The sequence below is a fragment of the Helianthus annuus genome, chromosome 12 (assembly GCF_002127325.2).
Source record: "Helianthus annuus cultivar XRQ/B chromosome 12, HanXRQr2.0-SUNRISE, whole genome shotgun sequence".
NCBI classification, from domain to species: domain Eukaryota; kingdom Viridiplantae; phylum Streptophyta; class Magnoliopsida; order Asterales; family Asteraceae; genus Helianthus; species Helianthus annuus.
In genome coordinates this window covers 55,905,227-55,923,304 of record NC_035444.2, presented here as the reverse complement: position 1 = coordinate 55,923,304, position 18,078 = coordinate 55,905,227, and the positions used below count along the sequence as shown (strand labels likewise).

General features: G+C 35.4%; 1 protein-coding gene across 1 annotated transcript; it reads right to left on the bottom strand.

Annotated features, from left to right (window-relative positions):
- Nucleotides 1-1,646: 1,646 nt before the first annotated feature.
- On the bottom strand, nt 1,647-5,209 carry LOC110894876 (probable sugar phosphate/phosphate translocator At3g11320). Its single transcript, XM_022142118.2, has 4 exons — nt 4,666-5,209; nt 3,276-3,379; nt 2,969-3,197; nt 1,647-2,133 (listed from the first exon to the last, which is right to left on the bottom strand). The coding sequence occupies exons 1-4, from the start codon at nt 5,110-5,112 to the stop codon at nt 1,975-1,977; spliced, it is 939 nt and encodes a 312-aa protein (XP_021997810.1). The 5' UTR covers nt 5,113-5,209; the 3' UTR covers nt 1,647-1,974.
- Nucleotides 5,210-18,078: the final 12,869 nt, after the last annotated feature.

Genomic DNA, 18,078 nt, shown 5'->3' with positions numbered 1-18,078 from the left:
GTACAGTTCCGGGCTAGGTGTAGACAGTTGGGTGTGAGTTTTAGAGGCAGATGGGAAGTTCTCAGTCCAGAGCCTAAGGAAACAGCTTCAACGTCAGCGATACTCGGGTGGGGAGGTGGACTTTTTTGGAAGGCTGCCAATGAAGGTAAGCTTCATGTCATGGAGGCTTTCATTGAACCGACTGCCGACATTGGTAGAGCTGTCAAGAAGAAACGTGCAGCTGGAGTCAACAATATGTAAACTGTGCGGGTGTGCTGACGAGACTGCGGAACACTTGTTTGTTTTGTGTGTTTTCGCATAATCTATTTGGGATTTTATAACAAACTGGTGTAGGATACCGGGGTTGTTTATGTTAAGCATTAAGGATGTGTTGGAGGTTTGGAAACATTCTGGTGGGTCAAAAAGATGGAAGAAGGTTATAAATGCGATTGTACAAGTCCCTCTATGGAGTAAATGGAGGCACCGGAATGACTTTGTTTTTAACCGGAAAATGGGCACACTAGAACGCGTCAAAGAAGAAATAAAGCAACTGGGCTACCTCTGGATTAAAAGCAAGTCAAAGGCAAAAAATTTGTCATGGTTTCAGTGGTGCAGTGCAGGTTTGATTTAGCATGCATGTGTAATGTTTTTGTTTAGTTTTGGTGAACACTTGTACCTGGTGATGGACTAACTTATCTGTTGGTCCTAGATGAAATAAAGTATTTTGTTGGCTTTTTTTAAAAAAAAAAAAAAAAAAAAAAAAACCAAGGTTGTGGTCCTAAACATTGTAATTTTGTGGCTTTAATGAACATTGTAATTCCATTCAGCGGCTTTAGGAGACAGTGAAGAATTGTGTCAGAAGTGTTGCAGGAGCCCAGGAATCTTAGGCTGGACGGTATGGGGACTGTCCAGCACCGTCGCCGTGCCCCCTCTCCAGTTCCTGCCCTCCGTCGCCGTGCCTCCTTCGCCGCCATCGTCGGGGGTGAGACGAATTGGACGGCCCCCCTCTCACACACATATATACATACAACATATACATATATATTTTAGGCTCATCCTCCATTTCCTTACCTCCATCCTTTTTGCCCTATCCTCACACCCGAACTACATGACGCTTACGTGGCGGATCATCCTCCAAGGATGGGCCTCTACCATACCGCATAGCCTTACATGAAAGCCGCTGATTAGAATGGTGACTTACCTATTTTCACTTACAAAGTTCATGCCCACCTAGTTTCACTCTTTGGTTGCTCAAAGCACCTACTTCTGCAAAAAAATCAAAAACGTCCAAACGCTTCTCCAGCAACTTCTTTATTACAACTTTACTCGTATTCGTAATCATTTTCAAAATGCACATCCAACCCTAAGCCATAAATTTCAACCAAAAAGGTTTGATAACCATTTTTTCGACTAAAAGATAGTTGTGATGTGGCAAACTAATGTCATTGATGTACAAAAACAGTTGATTCATACACCATTGTATGTAAATTTGTAGCATATCATCAAAGAAAGAATTTTCATGCATGAAGAAGGATTGAGTGAGTTTATTAAATGGGCCTCGTCTTGGGTTTGAGCTCATTTAAGCTCAGCTCTATACGAGCTTACAACGAACCGATCTCAAGTAGTTCAGATAATACCATTTGAATCATAGCTTTTGTTTTGACAAAAGTTAATAATTAATTAGTAAAAAGGTAAAAATCTTTTCCACAAGGGATGCTGCAGTACACAAGAACCAAGTCAATCTGTAAGTTTAAATAACATGTTTCTTGAAGGGGTCAATACTACAATCTTTTACTGAGCCGTAAACACATGTGACTGAAACTTTCATAATGCCGGTTACACGGTTAAAGCTTCGTGGTCTCTGATCCGAGATTTTGAGCCGAATGATATCAAAATGAATATAGAGGACAAGACGGGGAAGAAGATGACAGCATCAGCAGTAATGATATAAACCCAAATCTAGACCAAACAGATCATCTAAGGTTCTAGTTAAGGTTATAACGGTAATTTGTTGCTACGCTTCTTGGCTTCGCTGTAAAGAATAACCCCGAACACTGTGAGTGTGTATCCAGCCATCCCGGTTACAGAAACAGGATTTCTAAAGATCAGTATTGAAACAACCACTGCTACCGCCCCCTTCGCGTTTCCTAGCACCTGAAAATCGGCCATAAATCCATTTAAACAATATCATTGATGCAAACTACCTTACGACCTTTTTCTCAAGTTCGTTGTTGACCCGGTTTTGTTTTTTATTTAAGGTACAAGTCTCTAGATTTATACAGTTCGTTTCTGACGGATGGAATTTGAAATCGGACGTTTAACTTTTATTATTTTATCATTATTTTTTTATTTATGGAATGTGCTATGTAAATGTATTATAATATTCATAAACATCTTTATCATTTTCAAAACTACTAATAAATATTAGCAATTTTGAAAAACTAATAAAAATTCAGTTTAGACCGCCAAACTAATGGGTCCCGCTAGAGGTGTACAAATCGGTTAATCGGTTTTTAAAAAACCGGTTAAAAAAACCGGTTTTTTTCACCCAAAATAAAAACCGGTTTTTTTAATAACCGGTTCGGTTAATAACCGGTTTTTAAGGTCCAAAACAATAACCGGTATAACCGGTTGGGACCGGTTTTTAACCGGTTTTTCCCAAAAAAACCGGTTTTTTTCCGGTTTTAACCGGTTTTTTAATAACCGGTTCGGTTAATAACCGGTTTTTGAAATCAAGAATAGTAACCGGTATAAAAACCGGCGGTAAAAAAAAACCGGTTAAAAAAAAACCGGTTATAAAAAAAACCGGTTAAAAAAAAAACCAGTTTCGGTTTTTTTTCCGGTTTCGATTCTAAAACCAGTTTTTTTGTACACCTCTAGGTCCCGCTGACCCACCCAACCGAAGAAGGTCCCATAATGAATGAGCATGATAAGGAAGCACAAAAGTAAATGATAAGTAAGCACTTAGAAAGTAAAAAAAGGTGTGTACCTGAAGAGTAAGAGCACTGGTGTGTTTGGTGACCAAAAAGTTGGTTAAATTGACAAAATAGGCAAGTGCAGAGTTGAAAAGCAACAACCAAACAATCCCAAAATCTTGTCTAGCAAGTGCTATTGTTATGCCAACAACATTCTCTTCCATGTATAGTGTTGTAGGAAGCAAAAGCACAACAGCAATTGGAGCCATGTAAAGAAGCAGATTCATGGAGTTCAGCTTTTCCCTTAATATTCACAATCAAAATCTATAAAGTTTGCTACCTTAAATCATTATTAAAAAACTGAAATGAATAGCTGCTTACCCTTCCGAAGAAAGCAATATCCCTTGAACAACTGTTTTCAAAGCTCGAGCAGCGGTAGCACCGACACACATTATAAATCCGAACAGATGAAAACTAGGCTCCCCCTATGAACAAATCAATATCAAATGTGAGTAACCATGAAAGATTTTAAAAGAACTTAATAACTGTATTGGTCAATGATATAATCTCAAAAATCAGATCTCTTTCATATATAAGAATAATAAACACAACAAACGTCCCCAATAAAACCTCGCTCATAGCAAAAAGCTGCTGGTAGGGTCTGGGGAGGGTGGGTCATGTCCCATGAGGTTGCGTCTACAGGAACACTTGGCTCGAAAAAATACCTTTTTTTTCCTTTTGATATATAAAGTGTAGTAAGCCGGATAAAGCAGATTTTTGTTTTAAAAAGCATGAAGCGCATCGAGGCAACAGGGTCTTAAACTGAGGCGTAAAGTGCAAAAGCGCACTGCTTTTCGTACGTGAGGCACAATTTACTATATAAATTTGAATATTGTTCTCATAGGTTTCTTATATCACTTACCCAAATTTTGGACGCTGATAATCTCTATATGTGGCTTAATATCTAAATAGCTTATATGTGCAACCTAAGGCTGGAGGGTGTGGGATAAAGCCCCTAGGGACTTTATCACGCCACGTCAGCGCCACGTCAGATCCACATCAGCCCGGTGGCTTTATCACGCCCTCCCTTAACTTGCACGGTGTGGGATAAAGCCCCTATTAAACAAAATAAAAAAAAAATTATTGGATGAAATGATGTGGGCCCCACCTGCCCCCTCCCTTCTTCCTCGTTACAATGGTGAAGCCCCATCAATGGCGCCCCTTCGTAAATCTGACGGTGTGGGGTGGTGGCGCCATCAGGCGCTATAGACGGTGAGGTGGCATGGGTGGTGCCTCCACACCCTCCGGCCTAATAATCCTATTTTACAACATCCTAAAGCACAAACCCGGCCCTTGTAACGGCTTAACAATGCGCCTTGTGCTAAATTTACATCACAAAAGCGTGCCTCACCCGCGCCTTTCGTACATCACTCTCACAAAAGCCCTAGGATCTACGCCTGGCTTTTTAAAACCAAGAAACAGGTAACATAAATTGGGCTAAAGGAATCGAAACAACAAGACAAAACGTACTAATAATAACCGAATCAAAACTAACCAACTAATAATAAAAATAATCTGCCAATAATTATCCTAATAACTAGATTCAGTATAATGCTTAACCATTCAGAGGCAAATGTCTGAACCATTTAGACATCTGCTCGCGAAACAAACAAACAATCTGAACCATTAAGTGTTGAACCGAGGTCTGAAGTCCCTAAGTTAAACATAAAGGATAAATCAAACAATAATAATTCGCAAAAAAACAGCATACCCCACTAGCAATGATAACACCAATAACAACAGGAACAAGAGTAGCATAAGTAACCCAAGCCTCCTTCTTCCTAGTCATCAAATAGGCGAACACCGCAGTAAAAAATGGGGTCGTAGCACCAACCGCCTGATTAAACGACACAGGCAAGTACCTAAGGGAGATATTCCCACTCACAACAGACCCACAAAAAATAAAACTCAAACCACATATTTTAACAAACTGAACAGGAGACCGGATCGTCTGCATGGGCACCAGCTTAAGCCACGCAATTGCAATGTAACTAAACAAGGCACATGCTGTCATGTGACACATGGTGAGAAATATCGGGTATTTGAACCCGTAATTACTCAGCAAATACTTGTTCAGCAACAGAACACCTATGTTTGATGAGTACCATGATGTCACCAGCCCCACTGTGAAAACTCGGGTGCTCTTTGTTGCTGACATTTATGAATTGGATCAAATCTGCATATATGATTAATGCTAAATTGCTAATGCATTGGATGATCGGGCAACCGGCGGTCAGTCTGGCTACTTGTACAGGGAAAAGAGGCAAATTTTTATGTATGAGTCCAAGGGGAACTTATATTTATAGTGTACGAAAGTGTAAATATTAATTTATTATGTATTTTTATAAAGTGAGTTTATATGAAAAGTACTTTAGAAGTTAAAAGAATGCATTTAGTCCCTCATGTTGTATCCTTTTGCTTTGATGGCACAATGATAAAAGTAAGATCAGTTTTTGCTTTATTGAGATGTTTATACTCGTTAAAGTACTAATAGTTGTCTTTGAGGGATCTTTCTTTATTATTCATAACATGCTATTAATGATAGGATTAGCGGGTACAATGCTTTTCGAGAATCATATTGCAGGTAAAAAGATGAAGCGGAACGCGTCTTACAGGTAAATAAATGCAAATAACAATTATTATGATTTAGAAACGAAGATAGCATTACAAAGACGAGTGAATAAAAAGCATAGAATTCCTATGTTTGGTATGTAAAGTTGTTAAAGAATTGGAATATAAATTTAAGGGGCAATTTCATATATACTTTTACAAACTTACAAAATATTATATATACCCTTGTCAAATTATAAATACCACATATACCCTTACAAAGTAGTTGAAATATCATATATACCCAATTCAATAAAAACAATTTAATAAATAACGATTGTACCCTTATCTTTTTTAAACTTTGAAATCTCATATATGACCTTTAACTTCAAATATTATATTTATTCATTTCTAGCTTAATTTGATTAGCTTAAATATTATTTATGAAGAATACTATGGTTTATGAAAAAAAAAATAGAAAAGAAATGGGTAAAAATAAATTTAAGTTTAAAATGTGTTATATAAAATATGAAGTTAAAAGATGGGTATATATGATAATTTGAAGTTAAAAAATAAGGGTAAATTGATTATTTATTAGATTGTTTTCAATAAATTAGGTATATTTGATATTTTAACTATTTTGTAAGGGTATATATAATATTTTTAGTTTTGGTTGGGTATATATGAAATTTATTTTAAGTTTGTAAGGGTATATAAGAAATTAATCCTATATTTAAGGTGTTTTTAATCACGACCATAAATCACTCTCACCATCTAGCATCTAAATGGATTTCATATCTATGTTAGGGTGTGCATTTTTATCTTTTAGAGTCGCTGCAACAATATTAGTAAAGATCCATGCCCAAGTAATTAACGACAATGCAATGACATTCGCTCGACTGTTGCACGATCTACACATACATTTGCCCACGATCGATGTGCATATGAAGAAACAACAAAGATAACTAAGGCATCAAACCGAGAAGGGAAAGAAATGGAGGGTTAGGGTCAAATGACTTCTCTTTTTCTTTGCATCTTCGAGAAGAGATAAGTAGAAGAAGCCATGGCGGTTTGATGGTGCAATCAAAGCACGGTGGTGGTTGTGGTGAAATGTCACTTTGAGTCCTAGATTCTCTAATTATGGGGATCTTGGCGTCGTTTATTCTCCTACAATAGTGCAATCAAAGAAGTGGTCTAAAACCCAAAGGGAAAATACATTGAAACCGAAGGTAAATAGGTAACAAGTTACGCAACTAGCCCATTTTTGGCATTGAACAATGCGGAGTGAGGGTGAATGATGATGAGTTGGCACTTGGCAATAGTATTAAAGGAAATGCCGAGATGATTTTTTTTCCATTGGTTGAACTTGAATTCCTTATGAATGCTCTTTAGGTGACCAAAACACAACCTTTAGTAACCAAAACACAACATTTAGACTTCCTTCAATTGACAACATACAAATATTGGTTGCTTTTTGATGTGAAATTGGACACATTGATAATGAAATATAACATGAGATGCACTAGTGTAACAATAAATACCTTTATTCATCAATGTTTGCGCATTTATAGTAAAGTTAGTTTGTCTGTTCCATCAAGTTTGTACTATGCTCATATTCACCGTTGTTTTCTAATCCCCTACTGTTGCAGTTTCTGGTAGAACTTTTATGGTATAACAAAATTGTAACATATAAAAAAGTATGCAAAAAACAGTACATAAAGAGAAAATCAGGCTAAAACTTCTTTTATAACACCAAGTATTTACTACATACATTTAACTAGTTTGTTTAATATGCATGTCAATTATACATGTTAGAATGAATACGTTAAATTCTTATCTAAAACTTCTATCTTTCGTTTATCTTAACTGCAATATCTTCAACTATGCATCTTCAAACTTTTTTCTTAAGGAAAAGAGAAAAAAAACTCTTTCAATTGGGTCACTCAAAATGAAAGTCACCGTTCAAAAAAATAAATAAATAAGTAGATGAACTATTGTCCTGTAAGAACGAACCATCTACATAACCATTCCGGTTGAGTATTTTTATAGTCTTTATTTGAGCCTGTTAGTCATGGGTTGGCTAGTTGAACCGGTGAACCAAATTCGTTGTTCATTGATTTAGACTTTCAAACTCTTTTTATTCGTTTTCTTTGCAAAATTTTATAAACTTATTCCATTTACTACTTCAACTTCAAGCATCATATATTCGGTTAACAATACAAATTCACATTAACAGATAAAGTAGTCTTATATTTTGTTTCAAATTACTACAATATATATTTATACTAGTTTTATGCCCGCCCGCGTTGTCGAGCGTTAGGCCGAATAATCAACCAATTAAAAAACACTACCATAGTTTTGTTAGAAAAAAAAAGCTAAAACGATAGTAAGACTGCAATTTTGAGCTGGAGCAAAACGGAATTTTATGAGTGAGTGCTAGGCAACTGTCTGACACGAATAAAAATTACATCAAGTCAACTAATTAAAAAAACACTTTCATACTTTTGCAAAAAAAAAAAAAAAAAAAAAAAAAACCTTAAACGATGGCTAGACTATTTTGAACTGTGAGTAAAAACGTAATTTTGAACAGGGAAATCATAATTTGTCGAAAAACTAAAATGATGACAATATTATAATTTTTAAATGGGGGAAATTGTAATTTTTAACAGGAGGCATATTCGTAATTTTAAAGTAGGGGTAAAATTGTATTTTATTCGGGCCAATAGAGGAGGGTCATGTAGCTGTGTGACACTATTCCCCCTAATTAGACTTGTAGTGTATATAAATATAAATAAAATATATATAGTAAATGTTATAAGAAAGTTTGACATATTTTTTAGGGTGAAATTTATTAAATCAAAATCATATGCAAAGTATAATATTATATATTCACTATATTAATATTAATATTGGACGGAATAAATTGGTATCATGCAATAATTATATATAGAAATAAAATTATATTTATTCACTACATTGGACTAAATAATTTAGTATTGGGGTAAAAATTCAGTTTAGGAAATTTGTGTTTGATATCAAACTATATACATGTAATGCACTAAGGGAGTGCGGGGCACCTTCGGGAAGGTTAATCGGGGACCAGTTTTGCCGAATTGGGGGGTGCCGCCAATAAGGCGGGGGGTGAAATCGGGGAAGAAGTTGGGGGTGCCGCCACCGAAGAGAGGGGAGGAGAGAGAGAGGAAAGAGGGAGACTTGGTCCAATCACAAGCTTTCCTTTTTTTTTTTAAAAAACCAATTCACCTAAGAGGGGAGTGGCGCCATCAAATTGGGGTGTTAGGGGAGTTTAAGAGGGGACTTGACGTGGCACACGGGGATTGGTTTGGCGTAAGAGAGGGGACTCACCTATTAAGTGAGCACCCCCTTCACCCTAATGTTTAGGTTGGGTTAATTTGTAGATTTTTAAATTTTAATTTATAATGATAATGATTTTTTTAAACTAAACCTTATCAAAGCATTATTTGAAATTATTTATTAGAATTAAGATAAGGATTAGTGATATCTAAATTTTAATAAAAGACTCCTATTAATGCCACGTGTCATTTTCTCCTTCAATCTTAAAATTTTCAATTATATTTTATTATATATCACTAATTTTTAACAGGAGGCATATTCGTAATTTTAAAGTAGGGGTAAAATTGTATTTTATTCGGGCCAATAGAGGAGGGTCATGTAGCTGTGTGACACTATTCCCCCTAATTAGACTTGTAGTGTATATAAATATAAATAAAATATATATAGTAAATGTTATAAGAAAGTTTGACATATTTTTTAGGGTGAAATTTATTAAATCAAAATCATATGCAAAGTATAATATTATATATTCACTATATTAATATTAATATTGGACGGAATAAATTGGTATCATGCAATAATTATATATAGAAATAAAATTATATTTATTCACTACATTGGACTAAATAATTTAGTATTGGGGTAAAAATTCAGTTTAGGAAATTTGTGTTTGATATCAAACTATATACATGTAATGCACTAATGTTTAGGTTGGATTAATTTGTAGATTTTTAAATTTTAATTTATAATGATAATGATTTTTTTAAACTAAACCTTATCAAAGCATTATTTGAAATTATTTATTAGAATTAAGATAAGGATTAGTGATATATAATAAAATATAATTGAAAATTTTAAGATTAAAGGAGAAAATGACACGTGGCATTAATAGGAGTCTTTTATTAAAATTTAGATTTTAAAATTATTTATTATATTATCCGGTTTCAAAAACCGACCCCACAAATGAACCGCTAAAGCAACCAGTTTAATAAGTGGCCAAATTTCAAAAGTATAGGTTGTATGTCAAATAATTTTATCGTGCGTATCATACTTTACAATTTGTGCTTGCAAAACTCGTTTCATAATTTAACTTGCTAAACAATCTATACTTTTTTAGGATTGGTACTTTTTTTTCAAGGAATTAATTAAAATAACGTTATACTTTAAATCAGTTACAGTTAATTGATATTCATGTGAGTCACTTGTAAATATTTAAAAAGCTTTATCAATATTTGTACTCATATCTTCATGCAGAAGAGGATAGTTCCATCACAGGGACCCCTTTACTTTCATTAGCACATGCATCATGCATGTGGGAACATAGTTGTATCCCACATTTTGCTAATAATCAAATTATTAATATTATTGTAAACACTATTAGTGCACTTAACCCTTCAGGGGCGGATCTAGCATACCTGAGGGGTTGTCCGCGCTACCTCTCAAATTTCTTGAAGAATTACATTTTTAGTATAATTTCGTCTTTGTTTTATGTATTAGCTACCCTACCCCTGAAAAAAAAAAAATTAACATGCGCTACCCCTTAGTTTTTCTTCTAAATCCGTCACTCTATCGCTGCACATTTAGCAATTTTATAAGTGTTGATTGCCTTTTTGATTGAGTAAAGTGTGAAAAACGTAGAAACGTGATAATGAAGAACCTTTCTTAAAAGTTGAAGCAAGGGGAATTTAGGGATTCGTGCATTATAAACAACAAATGGATGTATATAGTCATTAACATAGAAGAAACCAATTACATAAGAAAAAACTAGTATTTAATTACATATTATGATATTTTCACACTCATGTTTTTATAAATTCTTTTATAACAATACTCGATATCAGTTAGAGTATTTCATTATTTGGTTTTAAAATTTTTTCAACTCATGAATTGTAGCGGAAGACTTTTTTAAAAAGTTTACAATATATCAACTCATTAACAAATAAGTGTTGTGCGTGATCATAAGGGTAAAGTTATTATAGAAAGACCCTTAAAAACAGGAAGTGTATAAAGATATAATAAATCATAAAATATAACACAATGTTGAGCAAAATGTAACACAATGTCGAAAAAAACATAATATCAAAGAGAAAAAACACAATGAGTCACAAAAAAAGACATAATGACGCAAAATATAAAAGAACACAATGATAAATAAAAAGACACGATGATATAATAAAAAGTCTATCCCCCACCCCAGCTCAGTTGGGAGTTGGGCCGGTTTGTTTCCTTGGAGACTCCGGTTCGACTCCCGGGTGTAGCAAAGGTGTGGGGACCAGGCAATGATGGTAAGTGCTTGTTAGCCAATGTTGCGCAAGTTCGAGCCTGAGCCGCCCCGGTTTTAATCCGGCCGTTACTCCAGCGAGGTGTCTCGTGTGAAGGCGGTACGGTTTCCGGCCGAACGCCGTAGCCAAGTCTGACCACTCCCAGCCGCGGACCCGGTTAAGACAACGTAAGTCTGAGACAGACTTGGTTAGGGTCCCCGTCTTGGGGATGTAAATATCTTAAGAAAGTTACCGTTCAAAAAAATATAATAAAAAGTCTCAAATCAAAAGCTAAACATCTAAAAAAACCTAAAATCTCACATCGTAGAGTTCGATGAGACGGTTCCAATGCCTATTGAATGAGGTCAATCAGAGTTTGTTTGATACCCTTCTTACGACTTCTTATTTTAGAAGACTTTTTATTTGATCGTAACCTGGTCTAAAATATCTTGTAACTAGGTTAGAACCACGTGTATTACACAGGTTGAATAAATGTAATTTTAATTTTATATATTAAATAATAAAAAGTTATATTTTTATGAACTCTGTATATTGTACGGGTTAAATAAATGTAATTTTATGTATCAAATAATAAAAAAGTTATATATCTTTAAAAACCATGTGTATTACACAGATTAAATAAATGTAATTTTGAATACTAAATACTAAAAACGTCGTATCTTTAAAAAACCCGTGTATAATTGTGTTGAATAAATCTACCAAATAATAAAAGATTACATTATTAAAAACCCGTATATTACACGTGTTGAATAGATCTAAAAAGAGTTATATCTTTAAAAACCATGTGAATTACACAGATTAAATAAATGTAATTTTGTATATTAAATACTAAAACGTCGTACCTTTAAAAAAACTCGTGTATAGTTGGATTGAAAAATCGACCAAATAATAAAAAAAATATCCTAAATAAATGTAAGTTTGTATTAAATACTAAAAACGTCGTATCTTTAAAAAATCCGTGTATAGTCGGGTTGAAAAATCTACCAAATAATAAAAAAAAATTATATCCTTAAAAACCCCGCGTTTTACATGAGTTGAATAAATATAATTTTGTATACCAAATAATAAAAAAATTATATTTTTAATAAATTAGGATAACATTTAATATTAATTTATTATTTATATATTTAATATAAGATAAGTAGATAAGAGAGGTATTTGTTTTAAAAATATATTAAATTAACAATTTAGATTTGAGGATAATATTTTATTAAAGTATGATAAAGTTTAATATTAATTTATTATTTATTTATTTAGTTAATATAAAATAAATATAAATTTGAGGATGCCTTCAATGAATGACACGTGTTCAAAAGTTGATTTCTTTTATTATAGTAGTTTAATATAAGTAATATGTTATTATTATATACGCGAGAGGTAACGTGATTGCTTGACTCTCGCTATGTATTTGAAGTCATCAATGAGGATTAGAAATTTCTTTCTCGTTTAACATATAATTATTACAAACCTCAGGCTCAGTTTAAACATCTAAGGGTGTACGGTGTGCGCGTCAAACTCGTTTTGCCACTCGGGCATACCGTCGCCAACCCCCTTTGCCGCGCGGTGAAGGTTGATGATCAGTGAAGCTTTGCCTCTACGGGGAAGTTGTTTGTGAGAGAATGATTGGCAGCTTTTTGATTTATATGTTTTTTTTTAAATAGTTTACCAATTCATTAAATGTCTAACCATTGACAACACTTTTGAGCATAGTTTAAACAATTAAGGTTGAATGACATGCCACACTCTCATTTGTTGATTTTGAAACTTATCACTTTAAAGTGTCTAACCACTCCCTACACCCTAATTTTAGATTCTTGTTATATTCTTCACGTGTTTGAAAGTACACACCACACATACATTATTCTATAAAGGTTGCAATTATAAGATGGATCAACAATGGCATCCCATTGATCCCTTTTTTTTAAGTTTTTTTTCATTTGTTTTTTAGTAACTTTTTTTTATTTTAGCATTTATCACCTTCAACGTTTAGTATAGATTCTTATATCCCTTCAACTTTCTAAAAATTTTATAATCATTTTTACGTGTTTATATTTATATATGTGTCTTTATAAATTCAAGTTAACTACGTTTTTTTTTGTCTTTTAGTAAGTTTTTGTTTATTTTAGCCTTTACCCTTCAACATTTAGTATTGACAAGTACAACCCTTTAACTTTCTAAAAAAAAATATAATCATTTTTATGTGCTTATATTTAGGTACGTGTCGTATAAATTCAAGTTGATTATGTTTCTTTGAAAATGGGTAGGCTCAGATATAATATGTTTTTTAATTATTTTTTTGTACGTTTTTGATTGATCTACGTTTTGACATAAACTTTGTTTTACAAATTCGACTTACTTTACGTTTCGGCCCCACCGCAACGCGCGGTACAATTTTTAACTTAAAAACATAATTGTTTTACTTATTTTTATGTACGTGTCGGTATAAGTTCATGTCACACCCCAACCGATGGCGGAAACATCGGGGTGCGAGCACTAAGCGTTCAGATTACTCATGAGAATTTCCATAACACTATTCTTTCAATAGAGATTAATTGATTTCATGCGAATGTCTAACAACGTCATCACAAGTATCATCTTACAAACCCAATCATAAATTGTTCAAGTTGTTTAAAAGACTAAATTAACTAGGCGACGTTTCTAAGCATCTCCTAGCTTGATTCCATGCATTCCAAAGCATCCTATCATCCTGCAACATGTATTAAAATATCAATACAAAGTATTAGCGAGTACACAAGTTTGATAATAGAATAATAGGTTAAACAACTCATATCCATAGTGTAAACGATAAAATAGTTTCAGTCGTGCTAGTGTCGCAGTCCACGCAGTGATAGCCCAACTTTCCAATGCGTTAAGTGCCTTTCCCAAAGTTTAACGGGAGGTTATATGTCTCATCCTAACAATACCCCAAAGACTAACGGGGAGGTGCATTACTTCTATAGCGCTACTATTGTTAAGGCGGAACTACGCACTCTAGATTAAACGTCACATAACACAAAGAATCAAGAATCAAGAATCACAAGTTTCACATAGGATAGAGTATAAGTTTCAAGATTCAAGTTTAAGTTTCATAGAATACATGTTACACCCCAAAAGTTTAAAGAAAAAGGGGATCGAGTATACTCACAGTGATTTCTTAACAGTATGAACTGCTATTCGATCAAAGGGAGCTCTTCTAGGATTAGCCTGATTAGATTACAATAGGATAAGAGTCGAGCAGAGTAACGAAGTTGGATAAAGTGCTAAACTAGTCACAGGATCGGATGGCTGTCCGATCGGATGGTCAGCCGGCCGAGTGACTCATGTGTGTAGAGAGACAAAGGGCTGCCCGATCGGATGGCCATCCGATCGGGTTACCACTTGTGTGGAAAACATAAGTGAAAAGGATAGTTGTCCGATCGGATGGTAATCCGATCGGATTGCCATTCTATCCGAATGGTTTGCACCCTGGGTCCTCTCAATCGGATGGTTGCTCGATCGGACGGCTGTCCGATCGAGTTGTCATTCGATCGAGTCTCCCAAATTTGATTGTTTACCAAGCGTATTGAAAGTTTTCAAGATGAAGGCAAGTGTCTTCTGATAGGGTGGGTGTCTGATCGGACGGCTGTCCGATCGGGTTGCCACTCGGTCAGCGACCCTTGTTCTTGATGATCATGTTTGTTGAATTTCTAAGTTTCTAGATTAACGGTGATGGCACGACACGTATCGAGACAACGGTAAAACCCTTTAGCACCAAAGTTCCGATTGAGTGGGAATCACCCCTGTTCGATCAGTCGTTTGTTTCTAATGGGTTTATGTCGGGATCCGTTGCCATGCTCGTCTTTTACCGGTAAAAACCTAGATTAATACCAACTCTAGATTATTCATCAGATCTATAGTTAGTTTAGACCCGATCTCCACCGAATAAAGTAAAAGCTTGAGAAAAAGATGAAGACACTCAAGTTTTATAGGAAAAAGTCTAGATTTAGCTTAGATTTAGGTTAGATTTAGTGCAAAAACGCATGAATCATCTTAGATCTGAGCTAGATCTTGCCTAGAATGACATCACATGTCAGTTTGTACAACCTTCATGATGACATCATCCTCAAGAACTCAGATCCGAGAGATTTCACGGTGAAAAGTATGATTTCAAGTGAGAATTATGTAGAGAATGATGTGTAGATCAAGAAAGTACAAGAATCTAGCCTAAAAACGTACCGAAATCAGCAAGAAAATGGAGAATTGGAGAGTGCACGTGTCTGGTCGAGCAGAGCTGTCACATCACTCAAAGTGATGATGTGACAGGCCTATTTATAGGGTGAGGGTGCATTAGGGCGGTACAAGCTTGCTGGTTGTTCGAGTGGTCACCTGTTCGGGTGGTCGTCCAATCGGGTGGGCATCCGATCGGATGGCCACTCTGGCCAATCCATTCCTTCTGCGTTCCCGATTTTGATTCGCTTTGCGAGTTAGATTAAGCATTGCGTTACGTATAGTTTGGGAAATAGTATCTTATTAATTAGATTACATCATAAACTTCTAAGTCTCAAGGTTTCATAGATTCCGCTATTGACAAGGCTCCAGTCTCTCGTCCAACCAAGAATCAAGTTTCACGAGTCTAAGAAGTCAAGCTCCAAGTAAGTTTCAAGAGTCAAGAATCATAGTTTCTCAAGTATCAAGAATCAAGAGTCCAAGTATCAAGAATCCAAGTATCAAGTATCAAGCATCAAGAATCAAGTGTCTAGATTAAGTATCAAGAGACAAGTATCTAGGTTAAGTATCAAGTCTCATAGTTTAAGTGTCAAGAATCAAACTTCTAGAATAAAGAATCAAGCATCATAGTATCAAGCATTAATATCAATAAGGTTCATGCTAAAGTTTCAAAGTACCAACATTACATAACTATAGGGACCAAGGTTGGAGAACTCGCTAGTCGCTAGTCGGCCGGTGAGGTGGGGACTAGCGACTACTCGAGATTACTCGGGATTAATCGGATCGGAACTTTATATGTAAATTTTATTATTTTTATAAATATGTATATATATATATATATATATATACTCACACATCCATATCAATATAACATTTAAAAGGGTAAAAGTAGTTCAAAATACAAACTAAACTTACATATAAGTCATAACATAACAAGTGTCGGTACTTAAAATTCAAACATTAACAAATAGCTCAAATGTAATCGTCATCCCCGTAGTGTTCAATGATTTCGACACCATCCGACTCGTATTCAATCTCCTCGTCTACTTCATCCTCTTTCTCCGACTCAAATTCTTCGTCATATTAGGGTAATGGATAAGGAAAATGGGCTAAAGTTGTAATCTTGGGCCTGTTCTGTAAGGATTTCAAATGGGCCGACTAGGGCGGCTTGGACCGACTTTGACCGACTAGCGATTTTTTGGCTGATTAGTGAAAAATTACTCAGTAGGAGGCCGACTAGCGACTAGTCGGCGATTAATCGCCGAGTAATCGCGATTTTTGCAACACTGACAGGGACTAAAACTGACAATTAATAGGAATTCAGGGACTGATCTTGCCAAGTGTCTAAAGTTTAGGGACGCTGGGCGTTACAGTCTCCCCTCCTTTAGGAGATTTCGTCCACGAAATCTTAGATGAAGACTGCTCGAAGAGCTGCGGATACTTGGCTTTCATATCACTTTTCAGCTCCCAAGTGAATTCGGCACCACGCTTTCCTTCCCATCGAACCTTAACAATGGGAATTTTGCTGCGCCTCAGACGCTTGACAGTTTGATCCATGATTTCGACCGATTTCTCCACAAACTGAACAACTTCGTTTATTTGCAAGTCTTCAAGAGAAACCTGCAGTCCCTCGTCGGCTAGACATTTACGTAGATTGGATACGTGGATGTAACACCCCGTGTTTTCGAATGTCAAAGTCAAAGTCAAAGTCCAGGTCAACTTTGACTTTCTTTGACTGTAAATAGTCGAATTTGTGTTTTAGTTGTACTATGTGGAGTAAGTGTTGTAATCAGCAAGAATCGAAGTAATCGAAGGTGTTTTAGCGCGAACCGATCTACGACTGTGAATAGTAGGAAGTAACAATGCGATAAAGTCAACTAATCAGTAATCAAACCGATCTAACAATCATCGAACTCGAGACTCGAATTATACGAATTGTGGTATTGTTGTACGTGTGTGTGTGCCTTATGTGTTACTTGTGCGTGTTTACTTTATGTTGGTGTGGTATTCAAGCAAATCAATCGAAGATCGAATCGAAACTCGAAAAGCAACCAAACACAATCGAAAACGACATCGAAACGTGACTTATAGAAGATTGTATGTTAGATATAGTGGTTGGGATTAAAAGTAATTTGACTAGGAACTCTATCGTATTCGTATCAGCGTCCATCGAAATCGAAACGTCGAAAATCGTCGCAAAATACTCAAAGTCTGTCGCGGATCAAACAGGAGGCAACCTGATCGAACAAGCCAGCCGATCGGCTAGCATCTTGCCAGCCGATCGAGCAGCCCACTCGATCGGAACTCCTGGCCGATCGGCTGCCACTTTCCTCTTTTGGAGCCTATAAATAGGGCTGTCATTGTCATACTTTCCATTTTTGGAAAGCTCTGACCGAACCAGCTACCTTCTTCACCTTTTCTCAGATTTTTTCACTCTAATTCTTGTACGTTTATGATCATTACTTGATTCTACACCTTTCTATCTTTTAAAACTTGAATTCTAACCGTGAAATCACCAAGATCTAGGTGTTCTTGGGTGATGTCATCATGGTGTTCTTGAAGAACATCATGTTTTGGCCTCATTCAACTATGATTAGCTTAGATCTAACCGATTTCCACATAAACAAGCTAAGATCTATCAAAGATCTAAACATCCACAAGCTGTGAAGGATTGAAAGAAGGAATCTCAACTTTCTTTCAACTCTTTTACACTCAATGCCTTCAAACCGATAGAAACGGAGCTTGAACCGGCTAACTAATCATTCTAACAAGTT

Bases quoted from the DNA above. Each gene is read 5' to 3' on its own strand.
- LOC110894876 (XM_022142118.2), bottom strand. From the start codon at position 5,112: ATGTCAGCAACAAAGAGCACCCGAGTTTTCACAGTGGGGCTGGTGACA. The intron at 3,380-4,665 runs GTATGCTGTTTT...ATTTGTTCATAG, and splicing joins GTGTTATCATTGCTAGTGGG to GGGGAGCCTAGTTTTCATCT. The intron at 2,134-2,968 runs GTACACACCTTT...GCCGATTTTCAG, and splicing joins CCAGTGCTCTTACTCTTCAG to GTGCTAGGAAACGCGAAGGG.